The sequence below is a fragment of the Dendropsophus ebraccatus genome, chromosome 7 (genome assembly GCF_027789765.1).
Source record: "Dendropsophus ebraccatus isolate aDenEbr1 chromosome 7, aDenEbr1.pat, whole genome shotgun sequence".
Lineage (NCBI taxonomy): Eukaryota > Metazoa > Chordata > Amphibia > Anura > Hylidae > Dendropsophus > Dendropsophus ebraccatus.
Genome location: NC_091460.1, coordinates 59,540,760 through 59,562,318, shown reverse-complemented (window position 1 = coordinate 59,562,318; position 21,559 = coordinate 59,540,760). Strand labels below are relative to the sequence as shown.

The 21,559-nt window shown below is 41.5% G+C and overlaps 1 protein-coding gene across 3 annotated transcripts in view; it reads right to left on the bottom strand.

The window, feature by feature from the left end:
* Positions 1 to 671: 671 nt before the first annotated feature.
* The window catches only part of ATP10D (ATPase phospholipid transporting 10D (putative)), a 54,615-nt gene continuing 33,727 nt past the window's right edge, over positions 672 to 21,559 (bottom strand). The window contains exons 10-23 of one of the 3 annotated variants that reach the window (XM_069977582.1): positions 20,097 to 20,332; positions 19,230 to 19,415; positions 17,248 to 17,833; positions 15,016 to 15,119; positions 14,448 to 14,574; positions 14,045 to 14,229; positions 13,322 to 13,625; positions 12,858 to 12,934; positions 11,484 to 11,609; positions 8,982 to 9,194; positions 8,516 to 8,596; positions 7,580 to 7,684; positions 3,827 to 4,014; positions 672 to 1,984 (exon numbers count right to left, since the gene is read on the bottom strand). In XM_069977582.1, the coding sequence (XP_069833683.1) occupies positions 1,744 to 1,984; positions 3,827 to 4,014; positions 7,580 to 7,684; positions 8,516 to 8,596; positions 8,982 to 9,194; positions 11,484 to 11,609; positions 12,858 to 12,934; positions 13,322 to 13,625; positions 14,045 to 14,229; positions 14,448 to 14,574; positions 15,016 to 15,119; positions 17,248 to 17,833; positions 19,230 to 19,415; positions 20,097 to 20,332 (2,759 nt within the window). In that variant the 3' untranslated portion in view covers positions 672 to 1,743. The remainder of the gene's footprint in view (positions 1,985 to 3,826; positions 4,015 to 7,579; positions 7,685 to 8,515; positions 8,597 to 8,981; positions 9,195 to 11,483; positions 11,610 to 12,857; positions 12,935 to 13,321; positions 13,626 to 14,044; positions 14,230 to 14,447; positions 14,575 to 15,015; positions 15,120 to 17,247; positions 17,834 to 19,229; positions 19,416 to 20,096; positions 20,333 to 21,559) is intronic. The other 2 variants (XM_069977583.1, XM_069977584.1) reach the window with 2 other exon arrangements.

Genomic DNA, 21,559 nt, shown 5'->3' with positions numbered 1-21,559 from the left:
GGAGTATAGGATTCATGAATTCATTTTGTATGATTTGTGGTATAAAGGAGTGCAACAAATATGGCTTCAGGCCTGATGTGGGCAATGCACACAGATTGCCTGTAAGAGTGTGTAATACAGACAGCAAGGACATTTAATACAGACAGCATGTAATACAGGAAACATGGACGTGTAATACAGACAGTATGAAACCCATAGAACAGCTCAGCGCAAAACTGTAGGAATGTAAATGTGGGTGACACTATAGTAACATGAAATGGATACATGTAACATAAAAAATGAAAAAGTCTACAAAACAGTGATCCTAGTGAAGTGTAAAAAGCTTTAAAGGTAAATGCACACTAGACAGATTACTTGGAGAAAAAAAAAACTGCCACAAATCCACATAAAAATCTGTGGGGAATTTTGTTCTAGATTTGGTGTGGAAACATTCAGCAGATTTTGTGTGGTTTTTACCTTTCTCAGTGTTTACAAGGGGGAAATCCATAACAAATCGGACGTTTAATTTGGCAGTTTTATGGAAAACTTAGATGTGTGACAGCAGCATTACCCTTCCAGACTTAGCAGACCAGAGAAGCGGAGAGCAATGCTCTGTGTATGTCTAACTAAAGCAGACCTGGTGCATCAGCTGAGGCCAAATCTGTATAGTGATTCTGACCCTGAACCCATACTTACCTTTGTTTTCATAACTGACCTCTCCAGTGAAGAGATAGCATGTGTATAACTGATATGCAAATTAGCTGTAAAAGCCAACAGGACATTCCTCCGGGCAAAGAAAGCCCAGCATAGTCCTTCCCATTCCGACCTGCCTGAGAGGCAGTGGACGGATGAACTTTGCTGGGCTTTTGGTCCAAAAAGGATCATCCTGTGGGCTTTTAAAGGCTAATTTGCTATGAATTAAAGGTGTGACATCTCAGCACAGGAGGGGTAATTATTAAAACAAGGGTATATATAGATTCAGGGTCAGAAAACCTATATAACGGTGGCCATAGCTGATGAACCTTCTGACAGGTTGAGTCCCTGCCACAAAGCAGCAATACAGTGATCTACAGTCCTATGATAAGGACCAGGTACTTGCAGTGTTGTATGCAATTGAGGCATATTTAAGGCACATATGCCGCCTTCCAGCTGTGCAATACATTAGAGCAGGCAAGCATCTGCTTGTCTCTTAAACACTTGCTGGACAAGGCACACAGGCACAGGTATGAACTCACCATAATACCAAATTAAGTTATTGCATATTATGGTAAAAATACACAGCCTGTTCATGACAGTACTGTATAGTGTCACCTCTTTACAGGATCAGTCGAGCAGGTTTGGTTAAAATAGTCCTTACTCTCAGTCATGCACTTTGGCAAATGGCAAGGATCACCTAATAAGTTCTGGTGACTGTAATGCATGCGCTTACCACCCACTACTTTAACCATTTTAAGTGATCAAAAAGAGAAGATAACATACAAACTATTGCGTAATATGAAGCAACGTAACACTGAATGGGTTTCAATATGTAGAATGCAAAAGAAACACTGAACTGAAGTTAGAGTTACCCTTCATTTCTTATCTAGTCATTGGCTTCCATCCCATGCATCTCATGCTGCGGAAACTGAAGCTAAAACAAGTAATATGTAAGACATCAGTAGATGGTTAAAGATTAGCACCAACAGTGAAATACAGGGCGCTTCATATTCAACACTGTAAAGCGAGTAACCGTGCAGTAAACAGGTCTGTAGTTTTTGTTCCTAATCATACATTATAGTGTCTGTACTCAGAATCCCTGGGAGATTGCATGCAGGGAGCCTCCTCATCCTCATTTGTTGGTTTGCTGCCATCTGCTGGCACTGCATGGAATAAGGTAGTGTCAGTCTTTGGTAAAAACCAGTCTTTAATTGCACTTGACCGCTCTCCAGGAGACATTACATCAAGCTGCTTAGCCCTCTGCTGCGGAGTTGGAAACACTGTCCCTTGAAATACTCGAAAAGCAAACCTATATAAATGCAAAGAACAATGTAATTAACCCCTTAAGGTCAAAGCCAATTTTCGTTTTTGCGCTTTTGCTTTTTCAATTTTATGTTTAAAAGTCCATAGCGCTTGCATTTTTTCACCGAGAGACTTATATGAGCGCTTATTTTTTGCGAAACCAATTGTACTTTGCAATGACCTGCATTATTTTTCCATAAAATATGCTGCGAAACCGGAAAAAAATAAATTTGCGCTGTCAAATTGAAAACAAAAACGAATTTGTTTTGATTTCGGGGAGTTTTGCATTTACGCCGTTCGCCCTATGGTAAAACTGACTTGTTATGCATGTTCCTCAAGTTGTTACGATTACTATGATATAGAACATGTATAACTTATATTGTATCTGATGGCTTTTAAAAAAATCAAAACATTGTTAACAAATACACGTTCCTTAAAACCGCTCCATTCCCAGGCTTATAGCGCTTTTATCCTTTGGTCTATGGGGCTGTGTCAGGTGTCATTTTTTTGCGCCATGATGTGTTCTTTCTATCGGTACCTTGATTGCGCATATACGACTTTTTGATCACTTTTTATTATTTTTTCTAGATTTGATGCGACCAAAAATGCGCAATTTTGCACTTTGGAATTTTTTTGCGCTGACGCCGTTTACCGTGCGAGATCAGGAATGTGATTAATTAATAGTTCGGGCGATTACGTGCGCGGCGATACTAAATATGTTTATTTATTTATTAATTTATATTTATAAAATGGGAAAAGGGGGGTGATTTGGACTTATTAGGGGAGGGGATTTTTCTATTAATAAAAACACTTTTTTACTTTTTTTTTACATGGACTAGAAGCCCCCCTGGGGGACTTGTATATAGACAGCACTGATCTCTCATAGAGCTCAATGCTGTGTATATACACAGCAAAGATCGATTAGATCGGTCATAGATTACTATGGCCTGCTGCAGGCCATAGCAATCTATTGCCGAGCCGGGATCAGCGTCATTCCGACGCTGAGGCACGGCCAGAAGAACGGATCTCCCCCCCGCGATCGCATTGCGGGGGGGAGATCCGACCCACTAGACACCAGGGATAGTGTGCATAAAGCACTTCAATGCAGCTGTCAGGTTTGACAGCTGCATTGAAGTGCTTAATTAGCCGGCGCGGCAACGGGACCCGCGCTGGCTAACAGAGGCACTGCCCGGCTGCACGTGTCAGCCGGGATCAGCGCCGTTCAGAGTGGGGTCCCGGCGGGACCCCGCTCTGAACACCCCCCGCGGCACCATGACGTATCAGATACATCATGGGTCGCTAAGGGGTTAAAGTTGGGTTCTACAATTAAGCTTTGAAAAAAAAATCAGTCGAAAGATAAGGATATAAACACACAGTAATTCTTACAAAACAATAAGCACTCCACATAGCACTGTATAGTATTTAGATAAGGCCAGGGGTGCTTCTGCCATGAGGCCACTTGCTGATAAAAGGAAGGGGGGGGGGGGGGGGACAGGGCCAGAGTCACTACCTAGCGTGCCTGGCCCTTTAACGGTGAGTGCTTGTAATGAACGCTCTGATAAATGTAGCACTGTGATTAACAGAGCAAGGAGCCACTGGCTCCCAGCCCTGCTAGTCACTCTTGTGGCCACAGGCACCTACCCCAATGTTGTTTTTTTTAATAACAATGGAATGATTTTTTTAGCAATATTTTTATGCTTTCTATTGTCCGAATAGGAGGGATCTAAAGAATTGTGCACAAATACTATATAATTGTGTGTGCATTGTTGCAGCAGACAGATTTTCTGTCCAGGCTTTGAAGCATTTTTTGAAAGACTATATATTATACACACACACACACTTCTCTTACCTTGGTAGAAGTGCAATAATAACGGACATGGCACACACAAGATAAAACATTGGGTCGGTCATGTGTGTCTGCATTATCCAGTATGGGTTTGCAGGCGGCATACAATTAAGGCACAATGCATCCACAGCCAAGATGAAGAGGAAGAAAGCAGCAACGCTCAGAACCATGACGGTCCAGTGTATCCACGTCTGAAACACAAAGCACAGAAACATTTTTTTTTCAACTGAAACGAGATTAGAGGTTTTAAAAGTTTGTTGATTATCAAAGGATTGGTGTCACGAAGAGAACTAGGTCTATAGTGATGCATATTACATGAAACATATTCCAAACTTACCTTGGGGATTCTGTGAATAGAATATAAATCTTATGTCTCTTTAAATACACTAACTTTACTAGCCATAGATATAACTTCACTGTCTGTCTAACTATCTGGAAAGACGCACCAAATAAATGCAAAGAGCTTGCATGCTTGGTACAGAAGTTGGAGGATTGCTAGTCTGTAACAGATATATCACAGCTATAATCCAGGAGACATGAGGAAATCTATCATAGGGATACCTACGTTGACATTGTTGAATGTAGAGTTTTTCCTCTACATTCAATCTATGCACTCCTAAAGCTCCAGACCCAGCCTAATAAGCAAGGAATGCCAAAATAGCATTCTTTAGACATACATCTGTGATATATGCATTGACTTTTTTTAAGCATTTAGATTATTTCCTGAGATATATGTCCAGCAAATTGTGTCAAAGGAGCTTTGTGGCAGATGGGATTGCACAGTGCTCCAAGAAACTTACATTTGAAGAATAGGAAATATGGTGGTAATGCAATAGTTATTCAGATATTTAAAAATTCAAATATTTAAAAATCTCTAAAAAAAATCATATGAAAAAGTTCAACTAACCCAAATTCAATTGTCAACCCATAGCTGCACCAGGACGTTACTCAACATCCTGGTGCTGCTAGGGGAGTTCAGGGGGGGGGGGTCCCTCGGCAACCCTGCTCTGAACCGCTGTGATCCCAGGTGCTGTTTGTAGCCTGGAACTGCGGCTATTAGCGGGCACGGTCCGATTGCCGTGCCCGCTAATTAACTATTTAGATGCAGCTGTGGACAGCTGCATCTACATACATACTGTCCCCCTTTCCTGGTGGTCTAGTGGGGGGATAGCCCCCCGCCCCGCATCTGTTACCGGCCGGGGTCGGCGCTGATCTTGGCTTGGCACTCTATTCCTTTCGGCTGCAGCAGCCGAAAGCAATAGAATGCCTATCTCATAGATCTATGCAATCAAAGCAGTCATACTAGAAGTCCCCCAGGGGCAGGGCCGTTTTAATACATTGGTGGACAGCCCTCAAGAGTGCCCCCCTTCCCTTTCGGCGCAATGTGTTTAAAATTGCTCTGTGCTGATTCCCATAACTGTAGGGCTGTCTGAGAGTCATTATTGTGTGCCATGATCTGCAGCTTTGATTGGTACCATGATTGCATATATGACTTTGGCGGTTCTTTTTTTTGGCACAAATACTGTATATACTGTGCGAGATCGGGAAGCTGATAATTCCTTTTTTGGGTTTTATTATGGTAGTTGGAGTTAGTAGTTGTATGGCTGACACACAGTAGCAGTCTTTGGCACCAAGCACCCCAAGCGATCGCTTGGAGCCCCCAACATCCAAGAGGGCCCCCAAGCCCCGCTCTTGTGCTCAAGACCGCTGGACAGGGCTGCTGCCATCTGAACTGTAACTATGAGCACTCGTAATGAGTGCTCATAGTTACATGCAGCAGCACTGACAGGGCGGGAGACATTGGCCCCCTTCCTGTCAGACACTCTTGTGGCCGCAGGAAGGGTTTTCCCTGCGGTCACAAGTGGCAGCTTTGTCCTTGTGGTGCCGGTGCTACAGTGACATCACTGGAGCATCGGTGCCAGGACAAGGGGAGTGCGGCCTCCTGTGATCGCAGGGAAAACCCTTCCTGCGGCCACAAGAGTGAAGAGAAGAGGAGACGCCCGGACCCAGGTGAGTATAAGTGTTTGTTTTATTGTGTTATATACTATATGGGAGGGGGAGCACACAGGGGTCTGTTTAACTGGGGGAGCGCACATTGGGGGTCTATATAACAGGGGGAGCACACAGGGGGGCTATAGACTACTGGGGCTTCACAGAGGGGTCTATATACTACTGGGGGCAGCACACAGGGGGTCTATATACTACTTGGGGCAGCAGAATGGGGTCTATATACAACTTGGAGAGCACACAGGAGGTCTATATCCAAGTGGGGGAGCACACAGGGGGGCTATATACTACTGGGGCAGCACACAGGAGGTCTATATACTTCTGGGGGAGCACACTGGGGGGCTATATATAACTGGGGGAACACACAGGGGTCTATATACTACTGGGGGAAGCAAACAAGGTCTATATACTACTGGGGGCAGGACACAAGGGGTATATACTATTGGAGGCAGCACACAAGGAGTATATATTACTAGCGGTAGTGCACAAGGGGTATATACTACTGGGGGAAACACACAGAGGTCTATTGTTTTGGAACGCGTGTTGAGGGGGGGGGAGGGCAGACATAACTTCGCTTGGGGCCCCAGAAATGCCAAGACCGCCCCTGCTCACACACAGTATAGTATGTTGGGGGTAGTAGTTGTATGGCTGACACATAGCACTAGCATAGTCAATTAAAGATAGTAGTTGTATCACTGACACATAGCCATACAACTTCTATCCCCAATATACTATACTAGTGCTATGTTTCAGCCATACAACTACTATGCCCAAGGGAGGCCCTTTAACGAGTGGGCCCGGGGGACTTCTAGTATGTGTGTAAAAAAAAAAAAAAACTGTAAATAAATGTTTTATTAATAAAATATCCCCTCCCCTAATAAAAGTTTTAATCACCGCCCTTTCCCCATTTTATAAATAAAAATAAATAAACAAACAAACAAACAAACAATGTTTGGTATCACCGCCGGTAATCGCCTGAACTACTAAATTATCATATTCCAGATCTCGCACAGTAAACAGCGTAAGCGCAAAAAATCCAAAAGTGCTAAACTGTGCATTTTTGGTGGCATCAAATGTAGAAAAATTGTAATTAAAAGCGATCGAAAAGTCGCATATGTGCAATCAAGGTACCGATAGAAAGTACAGATCATGGCGCAAAAAGTGACACCTCACACAGCCCCATAGGCCAAAGAATAAAAGCGTTATAAGCCTGGTAATAGAGCAATTTTAGAAAAAAAAATTTAAAAAAGGTTTTGATTTTTTAAAATAAAAGTTATACAAGTTACATATCGTTGTAATCGTACTAACTTAAGGAACATGTAAAAACAAGTCAGTTTTACCCTACAGCAAATGGCGTAAAAATAACCGCTCCAAATAAAAAAAATTTGCTTTTTTTTTTTCAATTTCACCACACATAATTTTTTTCTGGTTTTACAGCATATTTTAGGCAAAAATTACGCATGCCATTGCAAAGTACAATTAGTGGCGCAAAAAATAAGGGCTCACCTGGATCTCTAGGTGGAAAAATGGACACGCTATAGTCTTATATACACAAGGAGGAAAAACAAAAGCGCAAAAATGAAAACTGGCTGTGTCGCCTAAGGGTTAAAGTAAAAAAGACATCACCCCCATCGGGAAAAAGAAAAAAATACACACACACACACTAAAAATATTAGATAAAAGATGCCGAAATCCTTTCAGTACGCGACTTGCGCCAGTGTAATATATTGTAGCTCTTGATTGACTCACCATGCTCTTACTCTCAATCAGGAGATGTAGTAAAACCACAAACAACGTTGCAGTTATTATAAAATTTCCAAAAGAATAGATATCCATGTCTGAGCCGAAATAGGTCTACAAAGATGAGAGAAAATTCAAGGTCACAGAAAACAAGCAGTAATGTCCCAGTAAATGTTTCAAGCCTTATTTTTATATTGAAAGCAATCAGGTGAAAACTATACTCGTGGGCACCATGCAGAGTCATATTCAAGGAAATTTCCTCCCCAACAGGCAATGTACTGGATATATTATCCAGCTTTTTGATAGCAACTTCTAAGAATTCTTCTTATGTACATTAAATTGCAGCACATGATCAAAAGTCACCAAGGATTTGACCATATGACCCACTTCTAGCTTATGATTTTAAGTTAATCACCACCATCGCCACATTTATCTATATTATGTGTTAGTATGGAAAGGCATGCTACAAACACAATGGCTTATATGTACTTAACAGTTTAGCTTGTATAGTACACACACAACAAATACGTGTAAAACAACATGTGAACACAATTTGGATGTAGTGTGCATTAGAATTACCTTTGTGTGTGTACATGGCTATACTGTAGAAGGATATAAACAAACACTGTAATATATACATGGTACCAAATATATATCTGACAGCCCATTATCTAGGTTACCACCACTCCGCTCTGCAGTGTTCAGGCTGGTATGTAGGTATGAGCTGCATATCAGTAGAGGGGGGCAGGTTTGCTAAATGAATGCATTTGCAAAAATATTTTACTTGATGAACCCTTCAAGTGTAACTATGTATGCTGAGATGAGAACATGGGAGAAAAATGAAAATTAAATCTACAGGCTAAAAACATGTACAGGAACAAAAAAAACAATATGTGCAATTTGTAACAAAGTAAATTTCCCTTATTAATAAAGTATGCTACTTACAAAAAAAGGAATAAAGAAGCATGCCAGACTTTGATAGAAAGCATCCAATATGGTGACCCAAAATGTTGACTTCTTGTAAGCCTAGAAAAGTGAAGACGGAACAATGATATGCACTGCATATGCATAACAACAATGTATCGTTAAGACTGTTTACACGAAGCGATCTGCGAATTTTTTGCGAACGACCAACGACAATTTGAGAACTTGTTGAAAGATCAAAATGAACGATTTCTCGCTCGTCGTTTGATCGTTTGCTGTGTTTACACGAGCCGATTATCGCTCAAATGCGTTCGCTATTGCAAAAATTCAAACGATAATCGTTCCGTGTAAAAGCACCATAAGTCTAATGATCTAGACCCCCTAGATCATTAGACGGAGCAAGAAGCAGCACGTGGTTATGCGCTTCACTGCCTGAGATCTCCCTCTGACTGAAGAAGACAAGCTGCCTGCCTGCTGTGTACTTTACCTGTGCTCTTACCTCTGACGTCTGCCCAGATTTGTAGAGCTCTGGCAATGAAAGAAGGGTGTCTGCGGACACATCTTTATCAAGAACACCATAGATTATTGGTGGCACCGATGTGAAAATTAGATTGAAGAGGATTAACATCCAAACATCCACCATTGACGTTCCAGAGAAACCACAGAAGAACTGGTACCAGAACAAAAGGTTCACAAACATCTGGAAGGAAAAGACTTGTTTTACTGCTTCTTTTACTCATGCCAATTGTTCAAACATTTTCTACAATTTTTCTACAAAGAGCTATTAGGAGGATTTCTACCCAAAATGTACAAAATGGCCAATAGTGGGGTGAACACCAACATAACTAGACGTCCTGTGGTCACTTTTGCAAACTTGGGCACCATAATAAACCAGAACACCACAAAAAGGTTAAAGGACACCTGTCACCCCCCGTGCCGGGGTGACAGGCTCTCTACCCCCTGTTAAACCCCCCTATACTTACCTAATCCCGCCGGGTCCCGCTTCCTGAGTCGGCCGGGTCCCGGAGATATCCGCTCCCGAAGTCCGGCGCGCGCGCTGACAGCAGAGTCAGACGCCCATAGAGAATGAATGGGGAGTCCGATGCTCCGTCATTCTCTATGGGCATCGGACTCATCTCTAAGCGCGCGCGCCGGACTTCGGGAGCGGATATCTCCGGGACCCGGCCGACTCAGGAAGCGGGACCCGGCGGAATCACGTAAGTATAGGGGGGTCTAACAGGGGGTCCGGAGCCTGTCACCCCGGCACGGGGGGTGACAGGTCCTCTTTAACAAACCTTGTATACTTTTTTAAATCTACTTTTTTCGGGCATAAATCGTTATTAATGAACATAATTATAGATCTAATAATCTGGTTAGTAAATGTGGGAAGGAAGGGTGGAACAGTTACAGGAATGTGGTGCTAATCTGCTCCTGCAGACAAAAAGCAAGGTAAAAATAACTGATGCTTGTCCAACTTGTACCGATACATTCCATGAAAGCGATAATTATAAACTTTATTAAACCTAGTTTGCCACACCCTGCTGTATGAAACAGGGCGAGAATACATCCCAGACAGCCCAATACACACACTCCTTTTCTCTTATACAATGCTAGCTACAACAAATATGTTTAGTCAATGTAATGCAGTTTTAACCCCTTAAAAAGAGAACATCCATATATAAAAAGATGTTTCCTAAACAATGTTAAGACTGATTAAAAAAAAACATTACTCATTTAACATTCACTTTCCGGTCTTTGTCTCAATAGAAAATGCCAGTTCAGCCAATCACTAGATGCAACGGTGACCGACCACAGTCACCTGATTGGCTGAGTGGCCACTTCCTTGTGTGTCTAGCTGGAGCATTTAGTAGTGATCAGTGAGGACTCTTCCAAACAAGTTTACTGAGATAAGGGCCCTATTCCACCGGAAGATTATCGTTAAATCGTTCGAATCTAAATGATAATCGTTCGGTTGAAATGCAGTTAACGATTAACGGCCGAACGAGAAATCGTTGATCGCTTTATAAGGACTGGACCTATTTTTAGCGTTGCTCGTTCGCAAAACAATTCACAAATCGTTCGCATTGAATAAGACATCGTTCGGTCGTTTGCAATAGATACGAACGCAATAGCGAATAAATAGCGAAGAAAAAACTATCGCAATTACGATCGTAAGTAACGATTATCGTTCCATGGAAATGAGTGAACGTTTTCAGGTCTTTCGCAATAGCGGTCGTTTGAGATTGTTAATCGTTTACGATTATGCGAACGATAATCATCCGGTGGAATAGGGCCCTTAGTCAGCTGACAAGGGGGGGGGGGGGAGATAAAGAACATTTTTTTCAAATGGCTGGACTTCTCCTTTAATAGACTGCTTACCCTTTATGGGCAACTATACACAGACAGCTATCAGTCACTGAGTAAGACCATCTACTTGACTACTCCTTGGCATACATGAAGGCTTAGACTGACTGGACAGGTATGCTACTATTATTGTCAGATGGAAAAAGCAGCTGCAAGACACGATTATCAACGCTTATCACGTGTAGAAAAATGGACCAGAAAGGATAATATGCAGCATGCTTAAGCCTGACATTTGGCCATCCTCCATATATACTAGATAGGATAGGTTAAAGACTTCACTATAACACTACAGCCTTATTTTTGTTATACCTTTTTCCATGATTTAAAAGGGTACCCTTCACACTGACTCTCTCTCTCTCTCTAGTGCAGTGTTTCTCAACTCCAGCCCTCAAGACCCACCAACAGGTCATGTTTTGCGGATATCCCATACAACGAACAGCTGTGGCAGTTACTGGTGCACTGACTATAATTATATCACCTGTGAAATCCTCAAAACATGACGTGTTGGTGGGTCCTGAGGCCTGGAGTTGAGAAACACTGCACTAGTGGATACATCTCATCATGGCGACAGATATCCTTAGAATCCATAATACGTAAGGCAAAAAGGCTTACATTATTTACTTACCACATTTTTGTAGAAAAAGTAAAGAATCATATTTGCCAGTCGGGTATAACACCAATGACCATGGATAAGCAACAGCTTCCTCAGATGTTTGAAGTGTGAGACTGCAAAGTCACTTGACATCACAGCCTAAAATTGGACCCAAAGGAGAGAAAAGTGGGTACAGTCTAACAAACAAGCCTGACTGCTTACTTGTGAGGCCAATTCAACCATATTATTCATTTGTCTATCCTAATATAACAGTGCACAACAAGCACTAATGCAATCGGTACAAAATGGTCACAGATCTGTTGAGTATACCTTCAATGCCAATAGCAAACTAGACATATATTTCGAAGAAGAGCTAGGATCTGAGAAAACTCACCCCTGAAATTTGAACAGGGTTAAAATCAGCATAAGCAAGGGTTTCTGTAGGCACCGTCAAATAAATGGAACAGTTGAAAACCTTTTTTAGCAAATCTCCCTTTAAAATTCTGCTCCACACTGACTATGTTCACATTTCTTTGGTAGACTGTGCACCCCAATTGGTGACAAATCTATTAAAAACAGTATACAGCACACACATTAACCAAACAAAAACTGTACTGTATAGTGGTAGACAACGCAGTCAGCCTTCTTCTAAACCAGGGGTAGGGAACCTTGGCTCGCCAGCTATTTCTAAACTACAACTCCGATCATGCATGGGCGGAGTTGTAGTGTTGCAGCTGGGGAACCAAGGTTCCCTACTCCTGTTCTAAATTGTAAACACTTTGGGGGAGATTTATGAAAGGGTGTAAGTATACACCTGGTGTAAACTGCCCACAGCAACCAATCCCAGCTCAGCTTTCAGCTCTGGTAAAATAAAAGGAACTGTGATTGGTTGCGGTGGGCAGTTTACACCCTTTCATAAATCTCCCCCTTTATCTTATGCTAGGTGTTATATTTTCAACAAATTGTTTTTATTCTTTGCATAAGGGCTACGAATATACTTGCTCCATCAAATCCTCACAGTTTTTAAGAACTCTGCTTGCTGCCCTGGTCATGTGATGGACACATTGATGCACAGCTCTTCACAATGAAAGAACTGTGACAAGTGTGCCGTGACATGTGTCCATCACATGACAAAGTGACTTCCAGCATTTTAGCCACTAGAAATATACTATGAATATTTGTCGAATATTCATATTCTCGAAGACTGAGGAACAAAATGAGTAAACTTGCTAAATCTGCTAACTGCATAATTTACTTATGAGCAAATATAACTGGAAAGCTATTTTCACTGTGTTTGGTGGGCCATTTATTCAGATGATATAGCGGAAGTTTTTACAGTGAGCTGTATAGTATATATTATATATCAAGCAAAAAATTTGTCTCCACTTTAGAAATTCTTTCCAGTACCTGCATGCCCTCTTGTCCAGAAATACCAACACCAACATCAGCAACTTGAATCATGCTCACATCATTGGCACCATCACCTTGGAACAAAAGACACGTACAGCAGATTAAGAGTATGTCAAGACATGTCAAGAGTGTAGACCTTAAAATCCCATAATCAAAAGTTATCCCCTAGCCATTAATTCCAGGTTAGTAAAAAGGTTGGGGAAAAGGAAGGGGGGTTAATTATTGATCTACTTACACTTTGCAATAAAATTGAGAGAAATAGAAGAAGTTTATTAGTTTTTTTAATAAGATCAAATGTAACGAGAAGATTATTGGGCTTGTCCCAAGATACAAAATTAAAACTAGATGGTTGTGGTTGTCCCAACCATTGGAATTCTTTCTGATCATAAGAAAAGACGACAATCACCTGAACAAACAGAGCTCATTAAATAAGCTATCCGGACACACAAATTGCTACTAACCAATGGCAAGGGTCATCACTTTCAAGCTATTCCGGACCAGCTTCACCACTTGGCTTTTCTGTAGAGGCGTTGCTCTGCAGCATATGACAGCTCTGCAGTGCTGAGTGAGGTAGAGGAACTTCTTCTCCAGGGTTTCATGCAGTGCAAACTCCAGGCTCTTCCCATCGATTATCAAAGCAAAGTCAACATTTTCTTTCTCAAAAGAGGAATTGTGAGACCTCCCTTCTTTTGTTAAGGAATTATTTGGCAACTGGTGTCTTTCAATTTCATTAATGATGTGGTCTATCAAAACTTCACATGTTGCCTGTTAACAATACAAAGGGGAAATAGAGATATTTAAAATAGCCACAATAATAGAAGGCAAATGAATGAAAAAGGGAATAATGCACATAAAAGGAAAAGTACATGGATCGGAACCACGGAATACCAGGGGGAGATTTAGGAGAGAGTCTATAAAGAATTTATTAGGGCTTGTCCTGTAGGATAAGAAAAAACAAAAAAAAGGTGGGTGGGTTAAAGGAGGATGGGGAAATTCAGTAGAGATCCAAACACCATCAAAAAAGGCAGCATGATACTACCAGCCATTTTTTTTTTTTACCAGATAACTTTTTTTTACTTTTTAGTTGGTGTTCCAAAAGGTGGATTGTTGTGTTTGACATAAAGCCCTATCGTCAAAAAGAGCTTAGAAGCATGTTTTTGCCAACTAACTGTACATATACTCACCTTTTCTTGCCTGGTCATAGTAAAGATTTTGTAACCATCTTCTAGGAGTTGGCAAGAATAAGCAATGTTGACTGCTGTCTCTTCCTTGTCCCCAGTAAGCATCCAGATCTTAATCCCAGCTTTTCTTAGTGACTCTATGGTCTCTGGAACACCTTCCTGAAGACGGTCTTCTATCCCAGTAGCCCCTGAAATGGATGGTAAATTAGTCATACTACACATACCCTGCTAGCTTCCTAATACCCCTAGTTACAGAGGTGAGGCGATATAACATATAACACAAAATATTTCTAGAAGTACACTGGGGGCACATACAGTACTATTAAAAAAAGCATGTACTGCTGTTCTGCTCTCTATATGCTCATAAAATTAATCCATACAAGGTACTTGTGCAAAACCAGCCTACCAAGGAGCATTAGATTGGTTTCCAGCTTCAGTGCAGATTCGTATAGGAGTTCTTCCCGGTTATCAATACTGGTTTCTGCTAAACTGTGGCCATGTAGCCATTCAGTATACTCCACGTCACTCATAACCTACAAGATAAAAGCACACAATGACCTATTATACACAAATTCTCTCACCACCACTGAGCACAATACACTTTGCTTAGCATGTGTGCAGTGTTTTGGAGCATCTGTCCCTGATGTCTACAGGTTTTGTGTCCAAGCACCTGAAGTCCAGTGGTTTATTACAGTGTTTTGTGTAATCACATAACCTACTGCAACCAATATGGTAAGGTACTAGAAACCTGTACTCTATGAGACGACTACATCATATTAAGGGTATTATCAGCAGGAGAGAATGGCCTGTATGTGGATGGGGAGTTTTTGTTTGGGGTGGGGGGTGCTTCCACATCTAACACTCAACAATCAAGTATATTAGCCCTACTAACCCCAGGACCCTAGTAGTGCTACCTGTATAAATGTGGTTTAATCATTAACGCAGTCACTCCCTATAGTAGAGCAGACAATTACCTTCTTAGCAATACATAAAGTGCGGAGTCCTCCTTTCGCATATTTATCTAAATGTTTCTGTGTTAATGTTCGGATCTCCATTTGCAGTATTTCTGTTTTACTTTCTGAAAACGCAACATCACAAAAAAGTAGGCCAAATTTAAAACAATTTATTGAGATATTAATGTAGGTTTTTAAGATCACATTGATATATTAAAGGGGTTATCCAGTACTACAAAAACAAGGCCACTTTTGCCCCGCTCTTGTCTCCAGATTGGGTGGGGTTTGAAACTCAGTTTCACTGAAGTAAATGGAGCTTAATTGCAAACTACACCTGAAGAGCGGGGCAAAAGTGGCTTGTTTTTGTAGCGCTGGATAACCCCTTTAACATTTCTAATGACAGATGATATGTTCACAAAATCTATAGGAGAGTTAATATCACAAATTGTCAAGAAGAAAGAATACTTTTAAATTCTATAAAAAAAAAAATTTTAAGCGAAAAGGAAACTACCGAATCACCACCTTAGTTATAGCATACCTGTACCTACATCTTTAAGAACATATGATGATTTTTGTTTCTAGGAAATAGCTGCAGTGTAATGTAGAATTTCACATTATGAAATCAATATTTAAAGGAGAAGTCCGGCAAAATTTTTTATTTGAGTATTGTATTGCACACAAAAAGTTATACAAATTACCAATATTCACTTATTAAAGAAAATGCTTATGAAGTGCTTTTTTCTTTGCACTTACTACTGCATCAAGGCTTCGCTTCCAGGATAAAATGGTAATGTCACAACCCGACTCCCAGAGCTGTGCGAGCTATGACTGCTGGAGAGGATGATGGCAGGGGGACACTGAGGGACACAGGGCACTGGAGGGACACTGAGCATCCCTCTGCCATCATCCTCTCCAGCAGCCACAGCCCCCACAGCTCTGGGAGTTGGGTCGTGACATCACAGTGTTATCCAGGAAGTGAAGCCCTGATGCAGTATTAAGTGCAGGGAAAAAAGCACTTTATGTGCATTTCCCGTAATAAGTGTATATTGGTGATTTGTATAACTTTTGGGGGGCAATACAATACTTAAATAAAAAATTTTGCCGACTTCTTCTTTAAAAGGAAAAAAAAACTGTGCAAAAGAAGGGTCCGTGGAGTCTCAGTTACGAGTCTCAAAACATGGGAATAGCCAGATATTTCTCCAGGGGAGGGAAGTCTATTGCCAAGGGGGTGTCTCCCAGTGGGGAGATCACCAAACCACCCTGATACGTAGCCCCTTAAGTCCCACTCGGTTGCGAGTATTGGAACATAAATAGGGAAACACCAGGGTGGCCCCTTTTTACGTCAAAGTCTAACTCTGTGGCGAGTATTGCGACATGACAAGGGTTTACCAAGGCAGGCATCCATCCACAGACGATCGTTTCGGGGTAGTTGCCCCTCGTCAGTGTGGAGTAGGATTCTGGCTAACAGGGGCAATGAAAAATAGACCAACAAAACACAACAAACACTGAGCTCAGGAAGACCAGCGACAAAAAAAAAAAAAAAAAATCAATTGGAGTACTCACTGAAGAGTCTCCACTGATGCATTGCCCCCTATAAATTTAAATATGCAAAATAAAGGTCTGTGGAGTCTCAAAACACAGGAATAGCCAGATATTCCTCCAGGGGAGGGAAGCCTATTGCCAAGGGGGCCACCCTGGTGTTTCCCTATTTATGTTCCAATACTCGCAAACCGAGTGGGACTTAAGGGGCTACGTATCAGGGTGGTTTGGTGATCTCCCCACTGGGAGGCACCCCCTTGGCAATAGGCTTCCCTCCCCTGGAGGGATATCTAGCTATTCCCGTGTTTTGAGACTCGTAATTGAGACTCAACGGACCCTTCTTTTGCATATTTAAATTTATAGGGGGCAATGCATCAGTCGAGACTCTTCAGTGAGTACTCCAATTGATCTCCTTGTCGCTGGTCTCCCTGAGCTCAGCGATTGCTGTGTTTTGTTGGGAAAAAAAAAAAACTGACAGCAGCAGATGTTAAAACGTGATCATGTAATTTGGGGTTTATTGCTAAAGTTTTTCTACTCTTACAAATGACTTATATGTGCAATATCAAATTTTTTGGGTGGCCAGTCAGTGTTCAGCTTATCTGCGCTTCTCTTGACCGATGGATGTCTGGACACCCAAACATTGAGAGCCATCCGGTCACAAAGATAAACAAATATTACGGACTCTGTTACTTCATTTCAAAAAGAGGTACTTACCATCAGAAGCCAAGGCTAGAAGATCCATGATTACAGAATCGGCACCTTTTGTATACACTACTACCTCATTGGACATAGGATGTCGCACCACAACAGACATCCGTTTCCTTACTGAGTCAAATGGCAAAATGTGCAGCAGTTGAAATGCTAAAGGCCCAAGAAAACCAAGCTCCACAGTCACTTGGTCAGGAGTCCGAGACTGAAGAGTGCATTTATAAGCTCTGGCAGCATGAACTAATGCTGCTTCATCAGGGGACTCTGCCTCATAGTAAATCTCACACATGGTGGGTTTATCGGTGACATCACTAGGACTTGCAAGGTCCGATTTCTCCATGACCTCTGGAAGCATTTCTGCAGTAGAGTTTAGACTAACATCCAAAGTATGGTCAACCTCAGCAGGGGAAGCCAGCTTCATTCTGCTAAAGAGGGGCACTTTGTTCATAAAATTGTTGGTCGTTTCCGAAGAGGAATCTTTTCCACTTGACAGTGAGGTGGAGCTCAGTTTTCGCACAGAGAACCTCTGAAACATCTGCTTGATTTCTTCTAGAGATTTCATTGGCGTTTTTATTAAGGATGGGATCCTGACCTGTCAACATATAGTAAAGAACAAGCATTCTAAGGATAAGTTCTTATTAGAGATGAGCGAACCTCAAGCATGCTCGAGTCCATGCGAACCCGATCTTTCGGCATTTGATTAGTGGTGACTGCTGACATTGGATAAAGCTCTAAGGTTGTCTGGAAAATATGCATACAGCCATTGACTATATCCATGATTTCCACATAGCCTTAGGGCTTTATCCAACTTCAGCAGCCACCGCTAATCAAATGCCGAAAGAACGGGTTCGGATGGACTCGAGCATGCTCTAGGTTCGCTTATCTCTAGTTCTTATGGATCATTTAGTCAGTACTTTTATCCAAAGCCAGGAGTGGAACCAACACAGAGAAAATCTATAATGGAAACACATGCCCCTTTTTCAGTTTTTGTTTCCTCTTTTTCTGCTTTTTGGACCCACTGTAGGATAAAAATACTAACAAACATGAGATTCAAAATGTGAACCAAATACTGACCATAATTCTGTGTGAGAACCAAGCCTAAGAAGTAGGTAAAACCTACTAAAGTGATCATTCTATTAACACTAGCTAGATTTATTTATTACCAAGGCTCACTTTATACTTGGACCAAGTGCAACGCCAGTGGAACATTGCATGTTGTGCAACATTAACTTCTGGTCTAAATGTATTGGCAAAGGTATTTCTAAAAGATTTTAGGGTGTATTATTTAGCCAAGCCGCAGTTATAGGGCCCTATTCCACCAGACGATTATCGTTTGCATAATCGTTAACGATATCAAACGACCGCTATTGCGAAAGACCTGAAAAAGTTCACTCATTTCCATGGAACGATAATCATTACTTATGATCATAATTGCGATAGTTTTTCTTCACTATTTCTTCGCTATTGCGTTCGTATCTATTGCAAACGACCGAACGATGTCTTATTCAATGCAAACGATTTGCGAACGTTTTGCGAACGAGCAACGATAAAAATAGGTCCAGGTCTTATAAAGCGATCAACGATTTCTCGTTCGGTCGTTAATCGTTAACTGCATTTCAACCGAACGATTATCGTTTAGATTCGAACGATTTAACGATAATCTGAACGATAATCGTCCGGTGGAATAGGACCCATAGGTAATACCTTTCTCTTCGCTATAAAATGGGCTATAAAAGGTTAGAAAAACATGGTTGCTGCATAGCCCCCATTTACTGTACTTTAATGGAGTTGAGCTGCAATACCAAAGACAACCAAGGGGTGGAAGGGGCACTTTTTATAGGAAAGCATTCATGTATTTTGTTTTCTTTTAATCCTGTCCTACACAGCATGATGTTGTTAGGGCCCAGGAAGAGCAATTATATATTGATAATATTGTAACTTGGAGGAACAGCTACTGAACACAAGAGAACATAGAAAGTTATACAAACCTTCTGACGTGGCTGGTTAGGTAAAGACACCACTACAGTATTACAGATCGCAAGTGCAAGGAAAAAGTCAATGATATAAGAAGTCTCCAATGCCATCTTCTCAGCCTGATTGGACAAATACAGACAATGGGGAGTGATGCTACAAAACTTCTTCAGTAATCCAGGGTCTGGCACCACATCTTTTTCCTGTTAAAAGACACATACCACAACATTTAAAAGTGAATGTCAGGAAATCAAATCACCCATTACATTCAAATTAAAAAAATTATTTTGATCAATTGTGTTTGAATTTTCCATGTAACTATGTTAAAGAAAAACTTTTCACACTGGCGCTTCTTGCTCTCCAGAGATCACTTCTTAGCAGTGTTAATTTTTACTTCAGTCTCGTTTACAGTGAAGGGCAACAAGTCCATTATAAGGCAATTTGCAACAAAGGCAGTGATTTATAGAAAACATACGTTGTACTTGAATGAATGGAATCCCGGCCGGAGCGTATATAGTATACGCTCCGGGTGGGATTCAATCTGGCCGCACGAAAAACTGACCTCAGCGGCCGCAGAGAACCTGTCAGTTCACACAATGAACACAGCTGCACGCTTGATTGTGTGCAGCGGGAATTGGGATGCGGGTGCAAAGGAGTTCACCAGAAATGAAGATCATCCGGCCAGTACAGCAGTACAGGGTAACAGAACTACTGGTCTCATACCATGTGTGAACATGGCCTAAATATGGAGACGTATAACATAAAATCACAACATTGACAACAGGTGATGGTTAGAGCTCTCCACTTCACTGCAAAAAACACATGTGTCCATATATAATGCTCAGGTGAAACTAAGCAAAGTTATACAAAGAATTAATGCCTACCATAGGGCTGCTAAATGCAACACTTCTTGGAAGAGGTGCACAACCAGGTCCATCACTATCTTTCAGATCTAAACCCGTCACAGCTAGTTTGTTCAATGACTTGTTGCTCGATGTACTCCTTATAGACTTGGGACTGTGACTTTTGGACTTTAAGGTTGCACTTTTAGAGGAGCAGACACCATCCAGCAAATCTTCACAATGCAGATCGGAATCTTGATAGGACTCTAGTCTTTTAGCTTGAAATGCAAAACAGGAAATACATAAGGGAATAAGGAACTTTACATAACATCTTCAGGCAAAAAATACACAACTAACTCAATTAAAACATAGCAAAGGCAATAATTCAATACTTCGAACTCTGTCATACTATCCAGTCACAACTTGGATCTCTACAGGTCTCGCCTGCCAGTTTTTCTTACTGATGATCGTGCCAAGCCCTTCCTTGTCTTCTTCAGTCTAGAGGCATCATCTTATTTAATAAAGCCCTTTGTAAATAGACAGCAGATGTTCCCAAAATCTCCAAACATGAGTGGAAAAATGTGCCGGACTACATTTTACCCACTGCGGTTACTATCCAAGTTTTTGCTTTAACCCTTCCACAATGCCAAATTTAATATTTTTTTTACATGTAGTATGATCTTTAACTATTTCAGTCTTCTTTTTATGAATATCCAATTTAGAATTTTCCAAGACCTCTCTGTTAGCCAGCCAACACATGCCTCTGTAGTGATGAGGGGCAAAACCCCTGAAACAGCTGTCTACAGATGGGTTACTCTGGCTTGTCTAATTATCTGACTTACAGGATTGCTTCCTCCAATATGTGTCACCAGAGGGCAACTTCTCTTCTTTCTGGGGGGGGAGATATTTTAACTATCAGGGGGAAAGTTTTTGCCTTCAGTTGCACATGTGAGAGAATGTTCTTTTTGCAGTTCTTTGCAAAAAAAAACAAACATAAATATGTCCTGGAAGCCAACTGATACCCATACCTTGGCCAGTGGCTTAAGTGGGTAAAGCTCTAATAGACCTCCCCTTCCTATTGCCCCCTATCGTCCCCCAGAAATATGAAAATTCACACTTATGTGATCCCTGTCGACAACACGGCTGGCTCCATCTTGTGTCAGTGACCTTGATAACCATTTAGGCCAGCCGCCCTCTACTACGTTGTCAGATGACTCCGCTTGGCTAAGAAAGCTGTCGGTAATCTGACTTTCCTGGCTGAAGATGTGGAAGAAAAGATGCGTTCGACTGGAGTTTCGGGGACCTGCAGACAGCGGGAAATTCGGATAAAGATGGACCCAGGAGTGAGGGCGAGTATAAAAATGTTGTTTGCTTTTTTTTTTCTTTTTTTTTTTTTTTACACAGGCACTGAAGTTGTCCCTTAAAAGGGACAGCCCATGTGATGGACACCTGCTCCACCACCTGATGACTCCACCTGTGATTGATCATGTTCAGTGGAAGGAACA